General features: G+C 40.7%; 1 protein-coding gene and 1 long non-coding RNA gene across 2 annotated transcripts in view; both read right to left on the reverse strand.

Moving 5' to 3' along the window:
- The window catches only part of Prosap (SH3 and multiple ankyrin repeat domains prosap), a gene marked incomplete at its 5' end in the record, with an annotated part of 36074 nt that extends 34827 nt beyond the window's left edge, over positions 1 to 1247 (reverse strand). The window contains one exon of the mRNA XM_018520962.1: positions 972 to 1247. Coding sequence (XP_018376464.1) covers positions 972 to 1247 — 276 coding nt within the window. The remainder of the gene's footprint in view (positions 1 to 971) is intronic.
- Positions 1248 to 1284: 37 nt separating this feature from the next.
- LOC108769789 (uncharacterized) overlaps positions 1285 to 25177 on the reverse strand; it is an 89253-nt gene continuing 65360 nt past the window's right edge. Inside the window, exon 3 of the long non-coding RNA XR_001940559.1 lies at positions 1285 to 1397. This is a non-coding gene — a long non-coding RNA (uncharacterized LOC108769789). The remainder of the gene's footprint in view (positions 1398 to 25177) is intronic.

The following is a 25177-nucleotide window of genomic DNA, read 5'->3' on the forward strand; positions in this document are numbered from 1 at the left end:
GGCGGTACGCGCGCGCGAGAAGCGGATACACGGTGATAAATGACAGATCCGATGGGGTTCGACCGTAATCGGCGATTAATCGATACTCGGCGATCCTCGGTGAAATATACACGCGACCGCAATTTCCAGCGGGAACAAATCGCCTCGGGTGGCACAGGTACGAATTATATTATACTATACGCTCTTCAGAGAGAGAGAGAGAGAGAGAGAGAGAGAGATCGCGGGTGAATTTCTCAACAAAATGCGACCGGCACTATACGTACACGTCGTATGTACACGCACGAGAACGAGAGGGTAAAGAGAGGGGCGAATACCACTCCGCTTCTGTCCTTTTCCCTGCGCTGCGCCGCGCCGTCCGTCTCTCACACGCACCAACTCGCGCTAAATCGGGGCTACGAATTATATTACCAGCGCTTTCGATCGCGGGGGAATTTCTCAACGAAATACGTGTAATTATCGTACGAAGGACTCGGCGCAAGTAAGTAAGAAAGTAAGTAAGTAAGTAAGTAAGTAAGTAAGCAAGCAAGCAAGCAAACGCGCGCGCGCGCGCTCTCTCGTGCACGTCCGATGGAGACGGCAAAACAAGAATCCGCCACGGGCTTCATAAATTTCCGACGTAAGGATCGTCCGGCCAGAAATAACACGCGGGAGAGGTACGCGCGCGGGATTTATTGCCGCGAAAGAGAATAATGCGTTCCGTTTTCAATTTCTCCCCTTCATCTTCCACCGCGCAACCTGCCTGCCTGCCTGCCTGTCCGTCCGCCCGTCCATCCGTCCGTCCGTCCGTCCATCTTGCGCTATCGAGAAGCTGGGAGATAAATTTTAGTCCGGGAGTGAATCGTTCGATCGTCGTTAAGAACATCGATATATAACTCCAGCTCCGCAGGCTGTTTTCAAGGTTTTCCCTCGGGATATCTAGGAATATACATGAGAACTCCTCTCTCCTACCTACGTCAAAACATCATTCATACCTTGGGCAAGGACGCAAGACATTGCTGCTTCACGTCCCAGACCAGCTGATCCTTCGGGAACTGCAGACACTTGCTGACGTACAGCTCGGGCACGTGGATCCGAGCGAGGAGCACACCCTCACTGACGGGGGTGTTCTCCGCCGCCGCGAGCGCGTCCTCCGCATTCTGCTGCTGTTGACCTTGACCCTGTGTTGCTCCACCTTGAGAACCGACGACTGCCTGGCTCTGAGCTGACTGAATGCTGCTGGGTGAATTCTGTTGCTGCTGTTGCTGCTGTTGCTGTTGCTGCTGTTGTTGCTGAGGCGACTGCTGCTGCTGCTGCTGCTGCTGTTGCTGTTGTTGCGGCGGCTGCTGCTGCTGTTTTGGTCCCGCCTCCATTGCGAGGACCTCGCGGTTCCTGAGAATCCCACCTTCAGCAGCTCACATCTACGACAGGAAAAATATCACCCGATCGGTCATTAATAATATTCCCATCGGAAAAAATAAAACGTAGCATATAATCATGATGGCTAATTTTATTGGACATTTTCGTAATAAATTATTTACAGCTTAACATGCTTATTAACATCAATGTCGTTAAATTGCTTGTCAATTTAATTTGTATATTATTACCCCAGTTTCAGTTTAAGATTGCGTTTCAAGACCAAAAATTATTTCGAGCCCAATTTACCGAACTGCATATAAATATAAATTTACACCGAAATATTATTTAAGCACTATCGTTAGATCGATATGACCTTCTCATTACTTAATTGTACATTCATATGCGGTCATTTATTGTTGTTTAATTTTACTGAAATGGTATGTTTGATTAACAAATATTAAAAAAGGATATACCATTTACACCATCACATCATTGAAACCTTGTCGAAATAGACAGAGTGCTAAAAAGGTATGTAATCAATTTGTGGAAATACATTTTTTTATGATTCCATTATCGCTTTCGAAACTTGTCAAAATAGATAAAATAATGGAAAACTATCAATTCGTAGAAGTTTGCAAGCAATTTTTATATTAAAAGTGTCTGGCAAAACAACGTGGATTTGTTAACAAGCGTTAAAGTGCCATAAAACGCTACATACGCGACAAATCCGATGACGAGGATGACAACGGGACGATGCGAGAACGAAGAGACGACGGGCGTGTAAGAGGGCGGGCCGTATAGGAGAAGAGTGAAGGCGTTTTCGTCGGAGAAGACGAAGAAGAAATTAAAACGGCGAAGGATTCGCTTGTTTATGACTACAGCGAGGGGTATAACGGTAAATAAAGAGAGGACGAAATTACCGCAATGGAAATAAAGAAATGGCGCCGGGACGCTGTGCTACGGCGATTTTTAACGCTCGTAAAAGATTTTATGCCTGACGATGTGTGGAAAAAAAACATGCACGGTTTTTCCTTCTTCACTCTCTTTTTTATTTTTGACACACGTCGGCTTCACGATGCGCAATCAGAGATCCAAATCGAAGTGAAGCTACTACCACCTATATGGCGAAACTCGAGAGCCCCGGTTGCTACTCGGCCGCGCGTCGCCGCGTCGCCGCCCGCGCCGCCCGCGCCGTTCCAACAATCGTAAGAGCGCGCAGCTCTCTTGGGTGAGACGACCGTAATTTATATAACGCCAGGAATGGCTTTTCTTCCATACCGGGGGCCGTCGGGAAAAGAATGACCGATCCGTTCGAGGCGCGAGACTCATCGTTTTGAATTGATTATGCAAATTAACCGCGCGCTCACCTTCGCGTCGCGACTCGACGTACGCGTGCAGGGCCGGGCCCCCGTACACCAAGTAATTCTCTCGGTGCTTTTACGCTGAGAATAATAAAAATATACCCTGAGAGAATTAATCTTGTCTTTAAGTCTGCAAAGTTAACGTATGTGCATATCAATTATAGTTATATCCTGATATTTGAATGAAAAAGAAATGCGTGCGATCATTTATTACAAAAGCAACGATTTATAAAGCAGCACGGTTTAGTCTAAGAAAGCTTTGTAATATTGAATAATAAAATTATAAGATGTAAAGTCTACTATTCTTTGAGAACCCCTACCCTACACAGGCTTTCTTAAAGTGCCTTGATCCGACCATGGATATATGTAGTTATGAAGCAACATTGCAAGAGGGAAACTTTTTCCACCTTCCAGGCATCCTGTGATTCCTGCTACGTATTTTCAAGCCGCGTTTACTATCATGACAAGCGTTTATATTAATTAATTAACTTCTGACTTTGCATTTATCTCGTTGCATCGTTTGCCGCTTTAGCGCTTTTAAACTGTAGAACCGAGAGTTCTCGCAATCTGAACATCTACAATTCGCAAACTCAAAAGATAAGATGAAATGATGTTTGATAATCTCGGGATACCCCTTTGAGTCATCGTACGGCACTCGGAAAGATTTCTATGAACGAGCTTCTGATAAATGGACTTCTGTCCTTCCTCATCACACATATTAAAAAAGGATATACCATTTACACCATCACATCATTGAAACCTTGTCGAAATAGACAGAGTGCTAAAAAGGTATGTAATCAATTTGTGGAAATACATTTTTTTATGATTCCATTATCGCTTTCGAAACTTGTCAAAATAGATAAAATAATGGAAAACTATCAATTCGTAGAAGTTTGCAAGCAATTTTTATATTAAAAGTGTCTGGCAAAACAACGTGGTGATGGGAATCCCGTACGTGCCATGATATATGTATCGTCGCCAAGTGGACGAGCAGGCCAAACGTATATTCGTCTTTATCTCGTACATTTACGTACGCCGCCGCTGTTGCCGTAGCCGCGCGATAACGCGCGTTTTGCCGTTTTATAATTCCGCCTCCAACCTGTCGGATTAATCACCTACAGCCGATGATAACTGACGTCTTAACAAGCGGCGCGCGCGTGATCGCTTTCACTTGAAAGTTTTCAACACGACGAGAGTCACCGCTGCCGCTGCTGCTACAGCAGACTTTTATTTCGTAATATTCGTGTTTGCGTTGTCCTGCACAGAGCTTTCGCACTGCAAGCCGTGTAATCCCGCGATTAAGACGTAGTACTTGCGTCATCTTCGGTAATGGAGTAACATGGAAACTTTATGATGCACCGGTGTACACAGGGTGTCCGCAAAATCGCTCTATTTCTTCCTCTCCTCAGACATTTCTAACAATAAGTTTCGCTTTCCGATAAAAATTTCATCGATCGACAGTCTTGTTAATATAAAAATTAAGTTCGCATTATACTAAAATATAGTTGAAAATAAAAGGAAAATTTGATTATTTATTCCATTTTTAACTTTGGTATATTTGATATTTTTGTTAATATTAAAGATGAAATTAATGTTATAATAAAATATAGTTAAAATAAAATAAAAAGTAAAATTTTATTATTTTTTCACTTTAATATACTTAACTATCGAAAAAACAATCTCGCATTGTTTTTTTAAATTGCATACGTAACACTCATTTGGCATTGTTTGTCATTTCGTATAATAAAAACACAAATATTATTTTTATGCATTACAAAAAGCATTTACATAAGTAATGATGGTGTAAGGAAATTATTTCAGAGATCCTTTGGGAGGATGATGAAGATTATTTTAAGAGCGTTTCTTTATGTAAAAGCAAGAAAGAAAATCAGGGTAAAAGGATTCCACAAAACAAATGAGAAATGATGGAATTCTGGGGGATATAAGTGTGAGATGTCAGGTGCTATGAGGAGAAGTTTGATGGGAAACCGCAGACGCCATTAAACGTAACCCTCTTGTCGGAGGGGGGGGGGGGGGGGAAAAACTTTAAATAACCTACTGACCATACTGCACACATGTATACATAACTTATGTTTCGAGCAGGAATGCATGAAGAAATACAAAGAACCGCGCAAGGTTTATAAGATCGCATTTGCCGCGGTAAGCTAACGCAAAATTGCAATCAAGTCATAAATTCAAGACGTTGAGATTTTTGCACGACATACCTACTTTCTCCATTTTTCATCAAAATTTCAACATTTCCAGATAGCACACAGATATAAATTTTTTGTTGTTTAGGTCAAAGTCTTTTACATTACACATTTCTGTAATCTTCTGTGACAATTAAAAGAGTTTAGAATTTTAATTGACAACTGTAACATGATACAGATAACAAAACTCTTTTGAGATACAAATAATGTTTAATTATCCAATGAGATCAGATGGGATATGACGGGAACTCGCAGGATACTTGCTTATACGATGTAATTTTCGCTTTCGTCGAACCGCTCGTCGCCGTGCGCCTATCGCACGCAATATTTCACAGTGGATTATAATAGTTGCGATGATAACGACACGCTACTTTTTCCAAGCGACGAATCGATCATCGCCGGCCCGATGGGGCTATCCGGCGAAACCGGTAGAGAAGAGGAGGACGAAGCAGAAGAAGAAGAAATAGAAGAAGAACAAGAAGGGAGGGCTATAAGAAAGATAATAAGAGGGAACGAAGAGAGACGATGATGAACCGAAGGAGAAAGGGAGGGAGGGCTCATGGGTGCGTATAGACGAACGCACGATGAACGAATGGATAGACGGGCTCATGAGTGGACTGACCGACGGACGGACAGCAAACGCATCAATGACAAGACGTAAATCATAGTTTTATGACCCGTCTTTATGTGGCCCTTATTCGTGGCACTCATCGGTATAAGAGAGCCTTTCGGATTTTTCTGTCTGGCCACCCTGTACTTGTACATCCAGGACCGCACCGCTTCGACTGTGCGAAGACTTACGTTTACAGAACGATCTTTTATAAAAACCGAGAGAGAGAGAGAGAGAGAGAGAGAGAGAGAAAGCATTATTAATTTATTCATAACGATAAAATAGCTTCATAAATCAAGAATTACCTTTGATACATTTTAATAAAAATAATACATGTAACATATATGTACTTTACAGATTAAATTTACAGATTAAAGGATGGCATTTAATCTCACTGATGCAACATGTCTCAATTTTTTGTACGTTTCCTCTCTTATATGCGAGTTAAGAAATTATGAAAGCGTTAAGTGGACGATATAGATGAAATTAAGTTTCCTTTTTTACGTTGGTACTTACGTGTCGGGAATTTTTTTTAAATTTAGACAACCATTTTACGTATTTCTCGTCACAACACGTAAGTGCATAAGTAAAAGGAATTAAAAAATTCCAGCAAGAGATTCAGCAATCGCGAAAATAGAACTTGGATCGCTTTTCAATTCCGTTGTTCGATTCCGTTCTTCGATCCGCCCCTGAACGCACGTAAGTGCGTATATAACAGGTACCCACTGCGTGGGCGTCGGTTTACGGGTTTGCTTTTAAGTGACCGTACCTTAATTCGCGCTGCGGTTAACAGTGTGTCGTGCTTAACGGTGATCCCGAGAGGGAGAGTCAGAGAGAGAGAGAGAGAGAGAGAGAGGTAGAAGTAGTAATTAAAAAAATCCGGTAACTGCACCGGTGGAAATACAACCCGACGACAAAAAAAAACGAGAGAAGGTGGATACACGGTGGAAGGCAGCGAAGGACAGCGCGGGGTTAAGGTACGACCCTGACATTCTGGATCTGGCGGACGTGGGTGTGCGCACCGCGCAACTTTGTTGCCGCACTTTTTCGAGAGCATCTTCTCTCTCTCCGCTCCGGGCCGCTCCGGGCCGCTCCGCGGGACCTGCAGTGCGGCCGCATTATGCGCTCGCGAGCGTATGAAGGGAACGGCGTGCGCGAACGGCGAAGGCCTTGGCGGAGAGGTGGTGTACGGTACGACGAGGGTTATTTTTCAACGACATACGCTAGGATGCCGCGGAAAGTGAATCGCGCGCCAAATAGTACATTTCAACGACGAGGCGTGCCTCGGTTTCACCTTATCTCTCGTACGACTGTGACTTGCGGGGAAAGCCGGTAATCTTGCCTGATTAATCCCAATTTTAATCCTGCCCTGCGGTGGTGAACTGTCGCACGGAGCCGCACAACGGATCCGTGAAATATGCCAGTTAAATTAATATCTCTCCGATCCCATGAGATTGAACTCCGCGTCATGCAAAATGGCAATGTCGGTGCGACGCGCGATATACATATTCTCGTAATATCAGTAATACATCGAAGGATGTCCTTCGAAGATAAAATTGAACTAATGTTAAGATTCAGTATGCTGCACGATAACGACGTCTAGCTCAATCGTTTCGTTTTATTTCTTCCAATCCTACAGTATCCCATTACACGTTTATCGTGACATTAATAACACATAACCGGGGATCGTTCAAGTGATGTCCAATTTTTATTTCGCGAATATTCAATGTTCCTTCTTTTCCGACATGCTTCATTGTCATTTATGGCACCAGCATCCTTCGTACAGTTTGAGCAACATGCTCTGTAAATTACTAAGCGAAAATCAGATAAAGATACAGACTTAGTTCTCGGCTGCCTGTAGAGCGACAGGTTTAACTACGCGCGGTCATCTAACACCGAGCTTGATTTATCTACTGTGAAAATCGCATTTAATATCAATGAAATGAGATGAGACGAGAGAAACACTTAGCGTTAAATATCCGCTAAGAAAGGATGAAAGAGATAGTGAGAACATTTCGAGTGTGATGTTATTACACTGACGATTCTTATGATAACCTTTTCTTTTTTTTAATCCACAAATTACTTTTTAATATCACGCGAGATTTCTAATTCTTGCTTCGCGTGTCCTGTTACTCATGATTACACTCATATAGCATACACGATACTATCCATTCACTCATAAGCAATCACGATAAATTTTGTGGATATCAAGATTATGTGGTAGATGCATTAAGCTTATATATACAATATGGACGTAATATTACGTATGTACCCCATCTAGCAAGCAACTGTGATATCTTCCTATAAGAACTTTCCCATCGTCCCCTTTGCTGCGGCAGTAAAAGATGCTTCCCGCGTAACTGTAATTCGTGAGGTGCGGCATGGGCAGTTTCGTGACACCCACCGCTTCCCCAATGATCTTCTTGTTATCGATGTGTGCTCAACATCGTATACGTTGGCAAACATAAATAATATTATTTCACATTATTAGAAATAAAATATGCTTTTCTTATATTATTGATTAATCAGCAGACTAAAACGTTATCAATCAAAGAGATGAAAACCTAAGAAATAAAAAATTAAAATGCGTGATTACAATTAATTTGATAAAGTCAGATTCAAAGTTTCAATATTTAAATAATTTATCGGTTATATAAAAATAAATTATGAACTGTCGCCGATAAAACATCACTTTGTGCAACAATAAGCATGCATGGGAACAAAATCTACGCATGAAACTTTCAGATTGGAAAAGTTTTCTCGCAAAGTTCGACTATTACAGCTCATGTACTTGCGGAGAACTTCAATAATCGAGTGTAAAGATATTTTTGCAAAGCCTACGAAGGCGGTAATATGAAGATAATACAGTGATATTAAATAAATTTATTGAACACGACGGATCTATAGGCGCATAACGAATCGCGTCGCGCGTTCAAGTAATAGAAACGCGTAAGAGAGAAGAATGTTGTGCGGCAAAAAGAGAATCGATCTCACGCCTAAGAGAAAGAAAGGCGATTCCCTCTTTCCTCTTCTTCGTTCCCTTGCTGAAAAACACCTGCCCTCGTGGGAATTTGTCTGTACAAATAGCCCTTTTCGTCTCATATGCCCAGCCCGAGACAGGAAAAGTTTCGCTGCGATTTATTTACGTCGCCACGTCCGAAAATCGTCGTAGAGATTTGGTACAACAGAGATTACATAAATAATTCTTATGCCTGTGATTTATATCTGTTTTGTTGAGATGATGATTAATGATATTTAAATTTTAATATGTTTTTTTATGAAACAAATTTGCATGTAGATATTATATACTAAAGTTTTTTTATCAAAAAGTAATTTTAGAAAAATAGTTTACTTTAAGAAGCATTCAAATATATATGGTAAGTGAAAATCGATCAATTTGTCACGGAGCTCGGAAATTATCTAGAATAGCGCGCTCTTATTTTATTTTAACACTCGACCGGATGCTCTTTTCTGCGAAGTTGACTAATTGCTAAAAATGTCGAAGGCCGTCGCTTGTTATCAGCGACTCGGAGATGATGATGCATTAAAAAAAAACATGAGGATGTGGGTGGATCAAGATAGAAATAGCGGGAAATAATTCCATCATTTATTGGGTGGTCGAAAGGTTAAGAGGGCGGCGTGTCGAGCTAAAAGGCTGCATAAATTAAATCTAAAATCGTGACATCGATACCAGTATTATTGAGTATTCATCCAGATTCTTTTATTAGCTGAGACAAAAGTTCTATATATGTTAATCCATCCTACGCGTTGTTATTGTTTCATGATTTTATTATCAAGCGCTTCAAATATTTCCTTGGTAATGTCGAGAGCTCAAATACCGATTTATATTTGAAAAGTATCATTATCAAATATTAAGTATGATCAAGTATCATTATCAAGATAAGGGTAATCATTATTTCATCTCTGGCTTCTATCGTTGTTGCGTAGAACGTAATGATAAAATCGTTTAAGCATTAGTAACATATTTATTGTTATATATTTTCTAAATTGAATAAAATAACTATAATTATACGATTAGCCATTTAAATATATAACAAAATTGTAATTTATGATAGAAAAATTAAAAATATTGTCAAAATTTTGTATTATTTATTATTCAACGAAACGAAATCTCCTCTCAATTTTGTTGAATGTACATTATTCATGATAAAAGTACTTTAATAAAATCGTTGTAGAAATATTGGAATTTTTTGTTCTCAAAAAATCTTATACCTTAAATATAAATAAATGACATGTATTATAGTTATCTCGAATAATAATAAAGATGCAAATCTCTCTATCTCTTCAGTCTCTTAACATTGAAAACAAATCCTTGAATAGCATTCAATTGGAGATCCAATTCTGATAACTGAATTGGGAGTCTGACAACAATTAGAGAGGAATTCTCCGAAAGCACGTGTCAATACCGATACGTCTGGTGACTTACCCCTGGTTCAACGACCCTCGCATTAACGAGCGCGAGAGAAAACGGATGGGCGATTCTCTTCACGCTACCAGGGTTATCGCGCGGTATCGCCACCAGCGGCCATTGTCAAAAAACACCCCTGGAACGCACGAAGCATCACCAGCAATATCGCACCGTATCGTTGCACCGCACCGCGTTGCAAAACGCGCTTCGAGGTGATCGTACCTAAGCAATATGGCGACGACACGACCCCCAATATCGTTCGTCGTGTATTCCCGATTAGAGATGATTCGCGAATGTCGTCAGGACGAATTCTTCGGTAAGGAGGGTGGTCCTCGCTGGGATTCACCGCCACCTTCCAACCGACGAACGTATCATCGGGGTAGAACAATGCTCGACGAAAGCGAAACGTACGACGACCGGCGGCGCCTCCAAGTGCGGGACCGAGCGTCGCGGGGTGCATCGCGCGACTACGGCGGGGTTCGAGGGGGCACCCCCGAGAGGGTGAAGCATCCCGCGGCGTAGATGGCGCCATGGCGCCATGGCGCCGGTTTTCAGGAATTACGCTCCAGGGTTAGGTGCGAGGGGTGTGTGTGTGTGTGTGTGTGTGTGTGTGTGTATGTGAGTGAGAGAGAGAGAGAGAGAGAGAGAGAGAGAGAGAGAGAGAGAGAGAGAGAGAGAGAGGGCCTGGTGGTGGATGTTGGTCGCCTGGCAACGACGAGAGATCGACCGAGTGCTCTTTCCGCCCCTCTCTCTTCCCTGGCCTTAGCGGCCGCCAAGAGGGTTGGACACCACCCCCGCTCGTTGTTGTTTCCGCCGCTGGTGCTGGTACAGTGGTGGTGGTCTGCGAAAGCAACTATATATTGAGAGTCGCGGGCAAACGATTAGTCGTAATTGGGGGTGGAAGGTCAAGAGGAAAACGGGCGTCTTGAAGGACATGCCTGCATGAGGTATATAAATACATCTCGCGTCTGGGGTGGGTCGTTAAAGATAGCAATAATGACATCGGGGCATTGAATGCCACTACCATAAAGATGTAGATAGTAAAGGGGAAGGAATGTATATTTAGTATAAATTCTGTACTAAAGATGAATATAAAATTATAAAATGACATTTTAACGGTAAATTAAATTGTGCTATATAAAGTATCTGTTTTTTATTATTTTTTTAACATGTGCAAACTACGTTGCACTCTAAAATATATATTCGGTATTAATTACTACAGATCATTGAGAGAGTTAAACCGAAATCGATACTTTCACGTTTTATTTTAACATTTTATAATGGCATATGATGGAATAAAGATCGTAAGTATAGAAGGATTGTAAATATACCGATGACACGGTATCCTCAATATGGTATTTTATCGACTATCCCGTGAAATATGAGGGGGCTCGATCGTCCGTTGTTTCGTCCATTCTCTCGCCGGCAAACATACCGAAAATGGCGTGTGGTATTTCACATTGTTGTTTTAAGACAGCTCGATCGATACCTTCGTCGCAATATCGGCACACACCCACATTGTTGCGTATCGATTCGCTTATAAATAAACAATCGCTCAGCTCTTCTGATGTCTCGGGGAAAACTTTCGCCATGCTTTGATTCGCGGACATTTTATAACGTAACGAACCTCATTAGGAACGGTAATAGCGCCTTTTCTGGTCGTAACTCCATTTTCTGCGAGGTTACAAGACGGATTGCCGCCGTTGCATCGTCGCCTTAAAAGTCCTCGCACATCCTACGGAAGCAGAGAGTAATGAATGGTTCGCAAAGATAAAAAAAGGAGATCCCGTCGTCCAGGTGATTTATCGTGATTCGATCGTGCCGTCAAAGCGCCGCGATAACACTTTGTCCGATAAGGCAAGAAGGGATGAGCGTCTTATTGTCGTTTTCTTCGCGATTATGGATAACACAAAGACATGATTCACGCATGACTGTCCATTATTGTGTGATCGTGCGATTACCGTTATCTGATAATCATATTTGTATACGACGAAATACTTTTTGTGTCGTTTATGAGATAACTATCGCGAACAACAAATATATATTGATTACAAGCGCGCGCGCCTTTCAATTATCAGATGACTTTATCATATTTACGCAACCAAAGTTATGTCCACAATAAACTACGCAAAAATAATACATATAAATCATAACAAATTTGTCAACATTTCGCATTTTTGAGACATTTGATTACATAGATTTCTATAATTTATATTCTACTTGCAGTAGAAAAAGAAAATTTTTTACTTCAGCTTTCACGCCGAGAAAGGATTACTGACCTACTTATATATTACTGCATCAAGAAATTTTACATTGCTGTTAAGGTGCTGTTAACAAGTAAGCTTTCAAGGAGTTAAACTAAATGTTCCGTAAAAAAACGGAAGATTTCGCCAGAACGTCACTTTCTCAGCATCATCGCGCGGATGCAGGCACTCGCGTCATTTTTTCGTCGCAGGGGAAGGAAGCGTAAAACTAACGCGAGTGCAAGGTTCACTCGGATTATATCGACTCCAATTTAGTTCACTCGTCGTTTGACCTCCATTCCAGATCGGCCGCCCTCTCTCCGGCTTTTAATTTGCGGAGGATGTGACGTTCCCTCGATGAATCTCATCGGTTGTCCCTCTCGAGCAGTACCGTTAAACCGGAACAATTTAGCATCGAGGACGATGGAATGGCCATCCCCCATTTTTATCAACACTTCACATTATAAATTTAATTGTAACTCAATCAAAGGAAGTTCTAGAATAAAGTGTTTTTTATTTATACAATCCATCGTTGGAATTCCAATTGCATAACTCGAAAAAATTACAAACCGGATATTCCAGATATTAATCTATCAAATTCAATTATTAAATTAAAAAGTAAAAACAATTTTATTTGATGAGTTTTCTCTTAGTTTATAATAATATTGAATATTACTTATAAGATATTGTTTACGAGACATTAAAATAGTAGACGTATAATCTAAAATTTATATAGTTCTTAACAGTTTACCAATTTTGCAAGTTACGCGCTGATTACGCGCTGAGAAGATTCTTTCTCTTATAATTTCTTTAATAATACTTCTTCAAAGTAATTAATAGTTTCAGAAGAATAACGTGATGCACAATAAAGAAATCTATCCAGTGATGGATCATTAAATAGGTAAACTTATTCAAATGGTTAGTTAAGTATTAAGATTATAATAAAAAATGTAAGACGTTATATTATTTCCAACTATCAAAATATTTTTACAAGCATCGTAAAATGAATTAACGTAAAGGATCAAAAGAGCGTAAAAGAACTTCACGCTTCTGAACTCTGCTGTCTTTGAAAATTAATACAGAGAGAGAGAGAGAGAGAGAGAGAGAGAGAGAGAGAGTTTGGAAGGTTTCAAAGTTGACCCGTTTCCGCTTTCCGAGCATCGTCAGTCCATTAATTTAAAGGGATAAAACGAGGGACGAGGGTCCGCAAACCAGGGGATTTGGATGAGAGACGAATGTATGACGTATATTTGATGTTTGATCGATTGATCATGATACATCTATCGCAATCTTTTATACGCCCACTAAGGATCCCCGCTTGTCAGCGAATATAGAACCTTCTCGGTTGTATCATTAACTTGTCAATCCTCTTATCACACATCGAATCAATTTCAAGAAATAAAAATACATAAATAATAACTTAATATATATATAACATACACATTATTTGACAATTTATCAATAACATTTCACAAAAATATAATACTTGGTAACAATAATTTTTATGTATTTTTACGTTGTTTTTTTTTAAATAATGACGAGTTTCAACGTAATCGGCTCTCTATCTATTACTTGCAAGTATCGATAACTGCATTCACCGTTACGTGAGGCTTTTCACCTCGCATTTGCATCTGTTTAAACGAATAAATAATCCCACGGTACGGCGCGGCGATATTCTTCGCCGTCTCGGTCCCGGCCCAAGTCTACATTTCCCGCTTCCCGGCAGAAGGAAGAAAGAGCCAGGAAGTCAACCGTGAGACAGGAAGGTCGTACCATCTAAGTTTAGAGTGTATTTAGTCACCTACCGCGGCTACCTACACTTTTCCACCTACAACTCCGCCCCTTTATCTGCCGAGGTCCGCAAGGAATCGTTAACGACCTCCGTATGCGGAGGTGATATCCTCTATATGTATACGCAATGAAACCCTTTCAACGCGATAATTCTGGAAATTTGGATCTCGCGAATTGGCACATGGGGAAAATCACACACACAAAGCATTATTCGATTTACGCGCAAGTCAATTCCGCGCGTCAATCTCATATCGTTCAAAGTATCTAATTTTTTTTCATAAAAATAAAAATATGAAGTACGTAAAAGTAATCCTTCCTGTTTCTTTTAAAATAAAGTTATCACTTTACATTCGCAACATCATTACTCAACAATTTCTTCACACTTCATGGCAGAGAGAGTGAGAGTCTTCCACGAAAAACACTACGTGAAATTCCGTTGTTTGAGAAGAGTATTATGGTACGTGTGGTACATACGATTTGTCTGCCGGCTGTTTCACAGTGTTAATATATATCTCCGCCGGTTATTCCAATATCCGTTGTCTACTCTAGACGATGATGCAAGCGTTTGCACTTCCCGCGCGCGGCTGGCATACGTTCTCGTCTATCTGCCGCCGCCGTCTATCTATCGTGTCCCGAAGGAAAACCTGAATCACGAAATCCTCCGGGTGCTCTCTCTCTCTCTCTCTCTCTCTCTCTCTCTGAGAAAGGCGGAGCAGCTGCGGCGGCAGCTCCGTATAGAGTCGGTACGTACGCGCGCGCGTGCAACGTTTACACGTATCTCTTCGGCGTGTGTTTGTGCGTGCGTGGGTGTTAAGCGGGTGCAGGAAGGAAAGAAGAGGGGGAGGGGGATAAAGGAGTAAAATCGCGTTGTGTGGATGTGGGGGTAAGCGGGGACTGTAAATATCGCGTCGCTCTGCTGCCTACCTCGCGCGCAACGGGGAGGCACGTCCGGTATATATGGTATATCGCCTTATGCGCGTCTCTCGTTCTATCGTGGAGCTATGGAGACCGGACAGACGAACAGGCCATTGGATGAAAAATATCCCACTAAATTGATAAATTATAGCCGCTTTAAATCAGCCAGATGCGGGGTCCGTTCCACTGCGGCTGACAGAGAGACAGCTGGGGCCTGATTTAGGTAGCCATTCTGGATAACTCCCCGATAATAACTCTATTGTAAACGGTAATCGGGAAACTTTATGATCAAGTTTTTAATGACTTTCCTAGTAATTGTGTGTGAAATTTTTTCGAAACACACCACAATCTAAAAATTAGAGAGAATTACGACCAAATTTAATTGGAATTAAAGCCTTTATAGTAAGAACGAATCTATCGAAACTTGTATAAGAGTTGTATGTACGAGAAAACAAATTATCATGAATAATCGAGACTAATTAAACTTGAGAAATAGGCAGTATTTTGTTCTCTCCTTACATCAATTTTTTACGAGTATACCTGCAATCACCAATTGAAACATATTGACGGAGGGATCGTTAAATCACGATTGCTCTATCGAAAAGTTCTTTGCTATTTGTCGTTAAGACGAATCTTCCGCAATAGGCGTACAAATCGAGATTTACGACGGCGCGGCCGCGGCCGCGGCGGGCGGAAACTTGCGACACGGACAATGTAAGAGATTGCGTCACATATCGGCCGAGAATCGGCTTCGAGGCAAATCGAGACCCGATCCGAAGAACTCGGACTGACGTTCCCGGAGGGGGCGCGGCACTTTCTCTCATCGGAGTTCCAGAGCAACGTGGAATCGAGGAAACTCCTCACGAATACCCGCACTTCGCTCCTCGTAGCCGTCCCCATGTCTGCAAAGTTATCTCGCCTCACTTAAAATTCAATTTAACCAAAGTGGGAAATATATTCGCAGTCTGCCTTAGTGCATATAATTGGGCATACAAAATATTTCATCTCGCAAGAATTCGTAAAATAAGAATTTACATATTATCTCTAATATTTTTTTCGACAGTGATGTTTAAACGAATAATTTGGAAATTTAAAATACATATCGACTGCTATCACTAAACTTTCATCAAGAAAAATATGAATTTGTTAAAATACTGAACACTGAAGAAGATAATACACACACACATTTAAACGATAAGATTTATCATATATATATAAAATAATTTTAGATAAAGTAATTATATGTAAAAAAAATAAAGAATAACATAATCTAGCAATTAATACTTTGATCTTTCTCATCTCATTTATGTATTCTTAACAACCTTGATACATCCGATCTCGTAAGTTTTTGCTTGAATTAGAGATGCGTACGCGCACGAGGAAACTACGGGAAAAGAGAAAATTAGGAACACAATCGGCAAAAGCGACAACGGACTAGGCGCGGTATGAAGAAAGAGGAAGAATACAACGACCGAACAGAAATTCCATCGTCAACCGGTCGGGACTTGCAATAGAATCGGGGGGTTCCTTTGACCGGTTGCACGTTCGCGCGAGCCTGCCTGACCACTTGTGATTCATTTTACGCAATAAGCCTTCGCTCGCGCCATGTATGCAATTCCATTTGTTTTCTGTGCGTCTCTTTTCCAAGTCTCGCGCGAAACGCGGGATTTGCCGCGGCAAAACTCCGAACAACGTACGCTATCTTTTCCTTTTCGCTAAAGGAAAGCAAAATTCTTCCTCTTAAGGGGAGATGCTAAACCGATTACCCAATTCGATCAAGGCCGATAGTACAGACTTTTTTAATTCCAAATTCGATAATGGTGGTGACATCTTTGATTTAGTTTTTACATTATATTATATAATATGTATCATTCTGTCTTACTCAAACGCATACATCTGTTCTTATCTAACATATGCCAGCACCATCTATCGCAAGACCGCGCAACTATTGCTACACGGAATTTCGGCTCTGTTGACAGTCCCAGTCTTCGCAAAGCCTGTATACACGTATTTTCTATTCGGTGGAAATATTTCTTTTCTAGACTTTCAATCTTAGTTCTACAAACTCGGTATCGTTTGTTTCAATAATGTGACCTCAGCTGCACACTTATTTTCAAGATAATGAACCCTAAAACTCTTATATCAAGCAAATATATATCTGAGGTGACAGCTGTACGAGCCAAAAGTAAGTGAATTTTTAACGAATTTTAAACTTTTTTTCGTTTTTCTCATGAAATCCAGTGCAGCTGAGGTCCTGTTTGTGCGTACTTTAATTTAAGTAATAATACTTTTGCAATCCCCGTACATCCAATACAGAGATTTTTCATCGAATGGAAATGTGGTAGAACAGGAGGCTTTAGCATCGCCCCTTAAGATCTTTAAAATTTTAACATATATTTTAATATAATACATATATATATATATATGTAGATATATATTTTTTTATTCACTGTAATATAAAATTAATCTAGATATTACATCAATAGAATAGGATAAAAAGACGCATTTTTCTACGTATCTTTAATCAATGCTACTGTTTCATGCAAAATCAAAATTTAATATTTCTCGATTTATGTTGCGGAAATTTTCTGAACGATAAACTCCGGTATTTTATGATTTTAACAGTTGCTCTTGATTTGGTAACTTCATGTGATTTGCTCAACGAGACCATGAGACAGTTCTATTAAACTACACATCCACGTATCTAAGCCCAGACATATATGTTACACCATCATGCTACAAATTCGCATCATTAAGTGCAATGAAGAATGGTTCAAGTACGCGTGGACAGATAACTATCAATCTCATTTATCCACTAAAAAAATATCACATGCTTAGAAAAAATTCATTTGTAATCTCGGTATCGTGAAAATCGAGCATTGATTTAGTCCTGTCGTATAAAACTGATTATGTGGCGAGAAAGGTGCTTTCCAGTCGAGACGTTAGCGAGTTTTTGGCAACGGTTAACAGACGTTAACATGGAAGTCAAGAAGGTGCGACCTTATTCCTGTCACGTACTTGGCAAGTGCCCAAGTCTTTCTGGCTATATCCTTAACCAAGGAATAAGGACTATTTTAAATGTCAGGCATTCGTCTTCTGTATCTTGACTCGCGAAAATGCTCATCTTGAAAAAAAAAAACTGTTTTATGAACTTCATTTTTCACGTGCAAGTGAATATATCGCATCCCGACAGCCACTCTGAGAAAGTTTAATTAAAACATCCTGTTTGAAGTACAGAACACGTAAACCTCCGCCTTACGGCGATTAATACAACAAGGTTCTTTCACCTACAATTTAAAACCTCATAGTATCAATCGTATAGATTCTTGTACAACCTTCTAAAATTTTTTACTTAGGATCATAATGACCAGTTACTATAGTCGAAGATTAATATTGACGTAACGCTTTCTTAATGTATGCGAAAATTATTTGACAGATTGCATCAACGTTATATATATATATATATATATATAAATAACGAATTCCAAAAGGAGCAATTATTATACGATTGCCACTTATCCTAAATATAGATATTGAGTTGTTATATTATAAACATAAAAATTTTTAATATTTTTATACATTCTAAATTCACGACTATTATGTGCGATTAAATTAAATTCTCTCGCAATGATCGTAGTATTGACGATCTCTATTGAATAAATGCTACCGCATATGAGAGCTCTTTTGAAGTACCCTCGAAAATACTTCTCTCTGACTCTCGCACTAACGTACCCTACTTTATTATACCGTCGTCGTCCCGACGACGAGTGAGTGCGGTATATTACTCGATGACCGAGCGGCGCACACACGCGGCTACCTATTACGATAAATGCCCGGCGCGCGCGATCCGGCCAGATCGGCGGGGTCGACTCTCTAAGACGGTGAAATATTTCCGCGATAGCCGTAACCTTTCGCCATGGCTTCCCACGCCTCTCGACGAGCATGTCCCACCGCGCCCGCGGTTGACCACCGGGCGAACGAAACACATTCAGCTGATTGCTCTTGATTTGGAATCGTGATCGGTATTAAGTGTCAAGTTGGCCCCACAATTAAAAAAAAATTAATTTTCTATAGCTCATTGTTTGTACATGCATGCACATTTCGAATTTTCGTTTGCACGCTTGTTTTACATCAAAAAAATGCTCCAATAAAAAATGGAACATAATTTAAGAATTTTACAATTATACACAACTATAGTTGTATATATATATATATATATATATATTTTTTTTTTTTAATATAGTACTAAAGTTACTATAGTATTATAGTAAATACTACAGGATATATTTACACGAAAAGAACTATTTTGCTAAAGTATCTAAAAATTTAGCATTCTTCCTGTGTACAAAAGAATTAATAGCATTTGCATTTTTAATTTAAAATTTGAAGTCATATAATTGATATCGATACGATCTAATATTACATATAGTCTGGACCTCATAAAATATATCGGCGAGTTAATGATTTACAAATAATGTCCTAAAGAAATTAACCATCCTCTAGACCTGCAAGTCAACTTAGACCTTCTTATCAACTACAACACGTAAATTCAAGGCTCGGTTCAGCCGAAATACCCTAGTCAGTCCGCGGGCTGCACTGCTGCGGCATTATCCTGGAGGATTTATGCGGCTCCTTTCCCAAATGCATTCATCATTCCGTGGTGTCAGCGGCTCGCTTTCAGCCCGGTCTTCGTCCTCCTTTTATCTCCTTGCTTCTCCGATTCCTCTCCGTCTCTTTCTCTCTCGTCCGCTTCCCTTAGCTTTTGCCGAACTCTCGGCCTTCTACTTTACACAACACGCACGAACATCGCCACAATCCTCACTCTCGCTCTCATCCAAGTCCTCCGTCTTTCTCCTTTCTTCCTCAACTTCCCTTCGCGCCTGCAACGCGGCAGTGATTCTTGTTCGTTTTTGGCATTCACGTCCTCCTCTCTGCTTCCTTATCTTTTTTTTTTTTTTTTTACATCATCATATAGTGGCGCGGCCCTTTTCGGGCTCGGGCATAAACAGCCGCGTATCGGGACCACCCTGTGATGCTGGATCCCCATGATTCTTTATAACGCTTGTAACGGGTGTTGTGACGCTCCTCGGGACACCCTCTTTCTGAACGTGATATATGAAAGCTGCAAGACGATAACGCATGCAAATGTCGACGACCGTTTTATCAATTTGCATAAACATAATTAACCCTTACCGTACCAATATGGGTAACTATAGTGACCGAGCGATTCCTAGGTTCGTGCAAGTTTCTTTGAGTCTTTCGGTAATTATAAATTATACTACATTTTATTATTTTCCAAAATAAAGAGTCAATATTTATTCTAGAGAGTTGAAAGTAGGTTGGTGAATTTTTAGAGATTTTTAAAATTATTTTGAAGAGGTGAAAAAAACGAAGAGATTCTAATGACCCTTGATGGTATGGATGAGGCATCAAATTGTAGATGGTACGGTAAGGGTTAAAAGCACACTCAAGAAATATTAATTAAGAACTTGTCATTATACTCATAATTATATGATTCAATTAATTAATAACGTACATAATTCACGTAGTCTAATTAAAAATTTAGTTTCGCGAATACTACATGATAACCTTGAGCTTTGATCGAAATTCAACATTCAACCTTGTGCATATGAAATATCATGTACTTTAATGCATTCGAATAATCCATAACCAAATGAGAAACGTATAAAAATAATTGGAGAAATCATATCGCTTTGCGGCAAGCGCAGGCGAGAGATGCGAACTCTCGTTGTTAAATGTGATCGTCATTACGTGGCTCTCGGGTACGTCTCGTAATTGCAACGCGGTTCATTTACGGGAGTGAGTTCATGCAACCGCGAATCATTTCGTCCGACTGTCCGTCTCTCACTATTCTTACGCAAATCCGATCGCCGCTTCATCCATAGCCCAGCGAAACTCTCGACACGGTCAATGCTCGCCGTCCGGCAGGCCCGAAATTTGCATTTAAAACCATAGCTGCAGGCGCCAAAATGAAAAAGGCAGCTCCTCGCGCAGTTTGACGAGCGCAGATGCGCCAGGCTGAAAAAAAAAATCGCGCGGTCCGATGGAGACATGGGAAAAAGAAAAGCAAGAAAAGGACGAAACCATGCTGTCGATGCATCAGCGGGATAAAGAAACGCCGGATTGTCTTCGGGGCTTTAAACAGGCGCGCAAGCCGGTACGATTCTCCAACGAAAAGGCTAAAGGTAGATGCAGCGGGAACGCGACGTATCATTAGAACAGCGTATCGATATCGTTGCAAAACCATGCCACTTTTCTCATATTCGAGATTAATGCCACCGAGTTCATAAAAATGCGACTTGAATTGACGTACTTTCGAACGTATTACAAGTTACTGGAATTACAATTATGCCCGACGAAATATCATTAAGTTGCACAAATGTATTTCGTGTAATTTCCTTTAACGCGGAATAAATCTCTTGTCACAAGTGAAACAGCCAAACAGCCCACGTTCTCCAGGGTACCGGTGCAATTTCATTTCCGGGTTCCATCAGCTCGACTGATTATTTTAACAGAGAGAACGGATGGAGCGCGCGAGAGAGCGGGTGAAAGGAGACGCGCGAGAAGGGAAGAGAAAATATGACACAGGAAAAGGCGGCCACGTACTTTCGTGAAAAACAAAACGCAGGGGCGTCTGGCAACGTGTCTTTGAATAGATGAGGAGGAGAAGAAGAACGGCAAAAGATAGAATGGAAAGAACGGGAAGAGGTAGGAGCGGCGAGGAGAAGGAACAGAAGTTCCGGTGGAGGGCCGGAATATAACGCTAGCGATGCTGGCACGATGTCGCGACATCTTACAACCACGAAGAAGGACCCGCGTACAATTTATTGGCTGAAGAGTCGAGAATTTATGCGGAGATTCGCGCTGGCAGGTGGTTCTACTCGCGATGAAAAACCGAAATTTCTCTTCAACTCTCTTTTCTCCCTCATCACTCGATTCCTGGCTTATTGTTCATCTCGCTTTATTCGCGACTCTCTTTACACGAGTGAATTGCAAGGAAACTGGAGAGGTCAGCGAAACGTCTTGGTAAATGCGATTAATATCCAACATCCGACTCGAGTGTTTGATCTCTAGACTCCTCTCGAATAAATTTATATCTCGCTGAATACAAGACTGAAGAACGCCAAGACTTTGGAACTTGAGCTTCATCCTATTCTCGTGTCACGAAATTGAATTGTAATTTAGATGAAAGAATTGTGTCTGTCTGCTAAAATTCAGTTGTATTGGATTAGAGATTACATCCTATAACTTATGATTAACATTTTTAATCATAGCAACTCTGTTCTTCTTATTAAAAGACCACAGGAGAGAGATTTTTACACGTAAAATCGGATAGGAGGATGCTGGTCCTCGGGGTGGCTGGGCGGCAGCGGCGACGACCAAGGAAAGATGCAGAAAAATAAGATGAAATGGAAGAGGCAGTAAAGCAATGGTAAGAAAAGAGTGGAGGGGAAGGGGAGTTTTGCTTCTATCGTTTGTACGGTGCTCACCTTGTTTTCCCACCCGTGGTATTCATTTCAAGGACAGGAGAAACATTTCGATCGGTTGTAAGGGAGATTCCCGGCGAAGATTTTCTGCGGGGCAGCTAGCAAAAGGATGCACTAAATCTTGCCCGGATATCTCGCGAGTATATCAGAGTCAGTGTGGCAGCGGGGTGCCCGATACAGCCACTCTCGATGCTGCGCGCTCCGCACATCGCAGGACGAAGGAGAGAGGCTAAGAGAAAGAGGCTAAGAGAGAGATGTGAGAAAGATAGCAGAAATGCAGAGAGAGAGAGAGAGAGAGAAATGCTGGTTGCGGTCGCCGCTGCTGCCGTTGCACCGTCGCGTCGTCCCGTCCCGTCGTCGTTACATCCCGTTCCTCCGCTTCGATCAGGTATGTATCGACCGTTACCGAGACTGCCGCCGCCTCGCGTACACACATTATTACGTTCCGGTCTGCAGTTCGAAAAATACCACTGCGAAAAAAATTACATGAAATAGGCTAAGACGGCCGAATCGCCAATCGTAACAGGTAGCGCGGAGGAACTTGACGTTTTACATCGACATCGCCTCTTTGTGGCTAATTTATTGCCCAGATCGAGTTATCCCCTTTTACGATAAGCCGGACAAGACCTTTGGTATCGTCGATTACGTTTTGCAGAACGAGATTGTCAACCGACGGATTTTACTTTTAAGATATGCTAGTACATTTGTCTACAGATAATAATTAAGTGTTTATGTATTGATATACTCGTACGCATATTACAATCACGCATAGGAAAGAATGCTCGACATCATGTATCGAGTTTCGATACGGCCCTGAGTTCAGTGCACCGAGTTAGAAGCGTTCGCCAATACAATGGAGCTGTGACCCCGCCTGACCCAGCCGGCCGAATCTCAGGGATAACACCACCTCGTTGTTAAAGCTATCCTAACCACCTTGCTTGCATGGCGAAAAGCTAAACGAGATCAAAGTAGGCAAGTAGAAGGGAGATGTAATATTATATTCACGCCTCGACAATTTCCCTCTAAAACAAAGCAAATTAATTCATTCACGTATATTTATTAAACATTAATATTAAAATAATTCGGATTAAAATAAAAAAAGGATTCAGACAGAAAAAATGTTTGCTATATGTGAATACAAATATGTATGGTATAAAAATATTTGATTCATATTCGTTAATTTAAAAAAGATTAAAATTTAATATATTATTTGCTATTGAGCTCAAATTAATTTTCAAATAATTAAAATGGATCAAGGTATTTTTGAATTTTAAAAGTTATAAGATACTTGTGTATTAGTCGTGCTTTTATAGCTTAGTTACATCACAGTAATGTAAACCGCGATTAAAAAATAACGATTATCAATCGCATTGATATAGGTGTACGTGACTGTAGGATCTCTCTCTCATCGCATCGACCTTGAAATTCAGAAGAACCAGACATGCATGCGAGAAGGGGAGAGTGGTTTGGCCAGAAATTTTAAGTGTTGTCGCCTCGTCGCTCGTCTGGCGATCCATCATAGCGCGATGAAAGAGCACACACATACACACATTTCGCATACAATGTAAGCGCGTAAAAAATATGCACGGGTCAAATAATACAACGATCCTCGTGATAAATTGATGCTCCTCGTCTTGTCACTAAGATTTTAATTTCGCACTTACATTCAGAAAAAAATATCATCTACATCGTTTTTGCACCAAAATACTGTAGCTAAGACAGGAACTTTTAGAGAGACAAATAATCGTTTCCTATCCTGCTGGACCGCAACCCCAAAGTCCGTCCCTCCCACATCACAACCTTATCCTGTCAGTATCGTCTCGGCTTCCATAATCTTTTTCTGTCGTTCACTCTCCCTCTTTTTGGCCTATTCGACAGGGGTCTCGTTTGATCGTAATCGTTTTATTTCACGGCCGGCCACACTTTGATCCCTCATCTCTTTCATCTGCGCATCACGCCACTCATCGCCATCGCGCTTTTCTTTTTTCCCATAGGACTTCTGCACTTTGCCATTTTGTCATACACTTTAAATATTGGAATCAAAATGCATAAAGCACTTTTCTAGTAATATATTCTATATAAAAGATAAGATTGTATTATATGCTATTAATTAAAACAAAATAAATTTTTTTATAACATACTCCCAAACACACAGAATTAATAGATTCCAACTCAATGAGTTTTATACTGCGTGCAAAATTTTTGCGCGAATTATCTTCTCATCAAAATATTCACGCACCGTTAACGATCTCGCAAATGGCCTATTATGCTTCGTTTCCTATGCAGGTAACCCCTCATAGTTCATTAAACTTCAAAAAACACAATAATAACCCTATAGAGAAATTGACAAGAAAGAGAGAGAAAATGACAGTATTCCAATAATACGTCAACATGTCCGGAACCTTCGTTTAGCTAAAGACCATCGACATAAAGAAATCGTCTCATCCTACTCTTCTCAGCCGATCTTCCATATCATTGCGCTCGAGTCCCCAAGACGAGTTTTCGCGGTATCGAGTTTCCTTCTCGACGTTCGGCCCAAAGTAGGAAAAAAGAAAGATCGCCGTTCGATGGATCGCAGGATAATCAAGAAGGATAGTAAGTGGCGCACAGTAACGCTCACAGTAGAGATCGATGCAGAATGAACGGTTTTTGATGGGATAGGCTTTTTTGTCGATACTCGTTACAACGCTTACTTAAAAAGAAAAGAATAAACCCTCGTGAAGCTCTCTCGAGCAATTTCGCGCGAGGCGAATCTTTCTTTTCAATATTTTGTAA

This window comes from Trachymyrmex cornetzi, unplaced genomic scaffold (assembly GCF_001594075.2).
Source record: "Trachymyrmex cornetzi isolate Tcor2-1 unplaced genomic scaffold, Tcor1.1 scaffold949, whole genome shotgun sequence".
Taxonomy (NCBI): domain Eukaryota; kingdom Metazoa; phylum Arthropoda; class Insecta; order Hymenoptera; family Formicidae; genus Trachymyrmex; species Trachymyrmex cornetzi.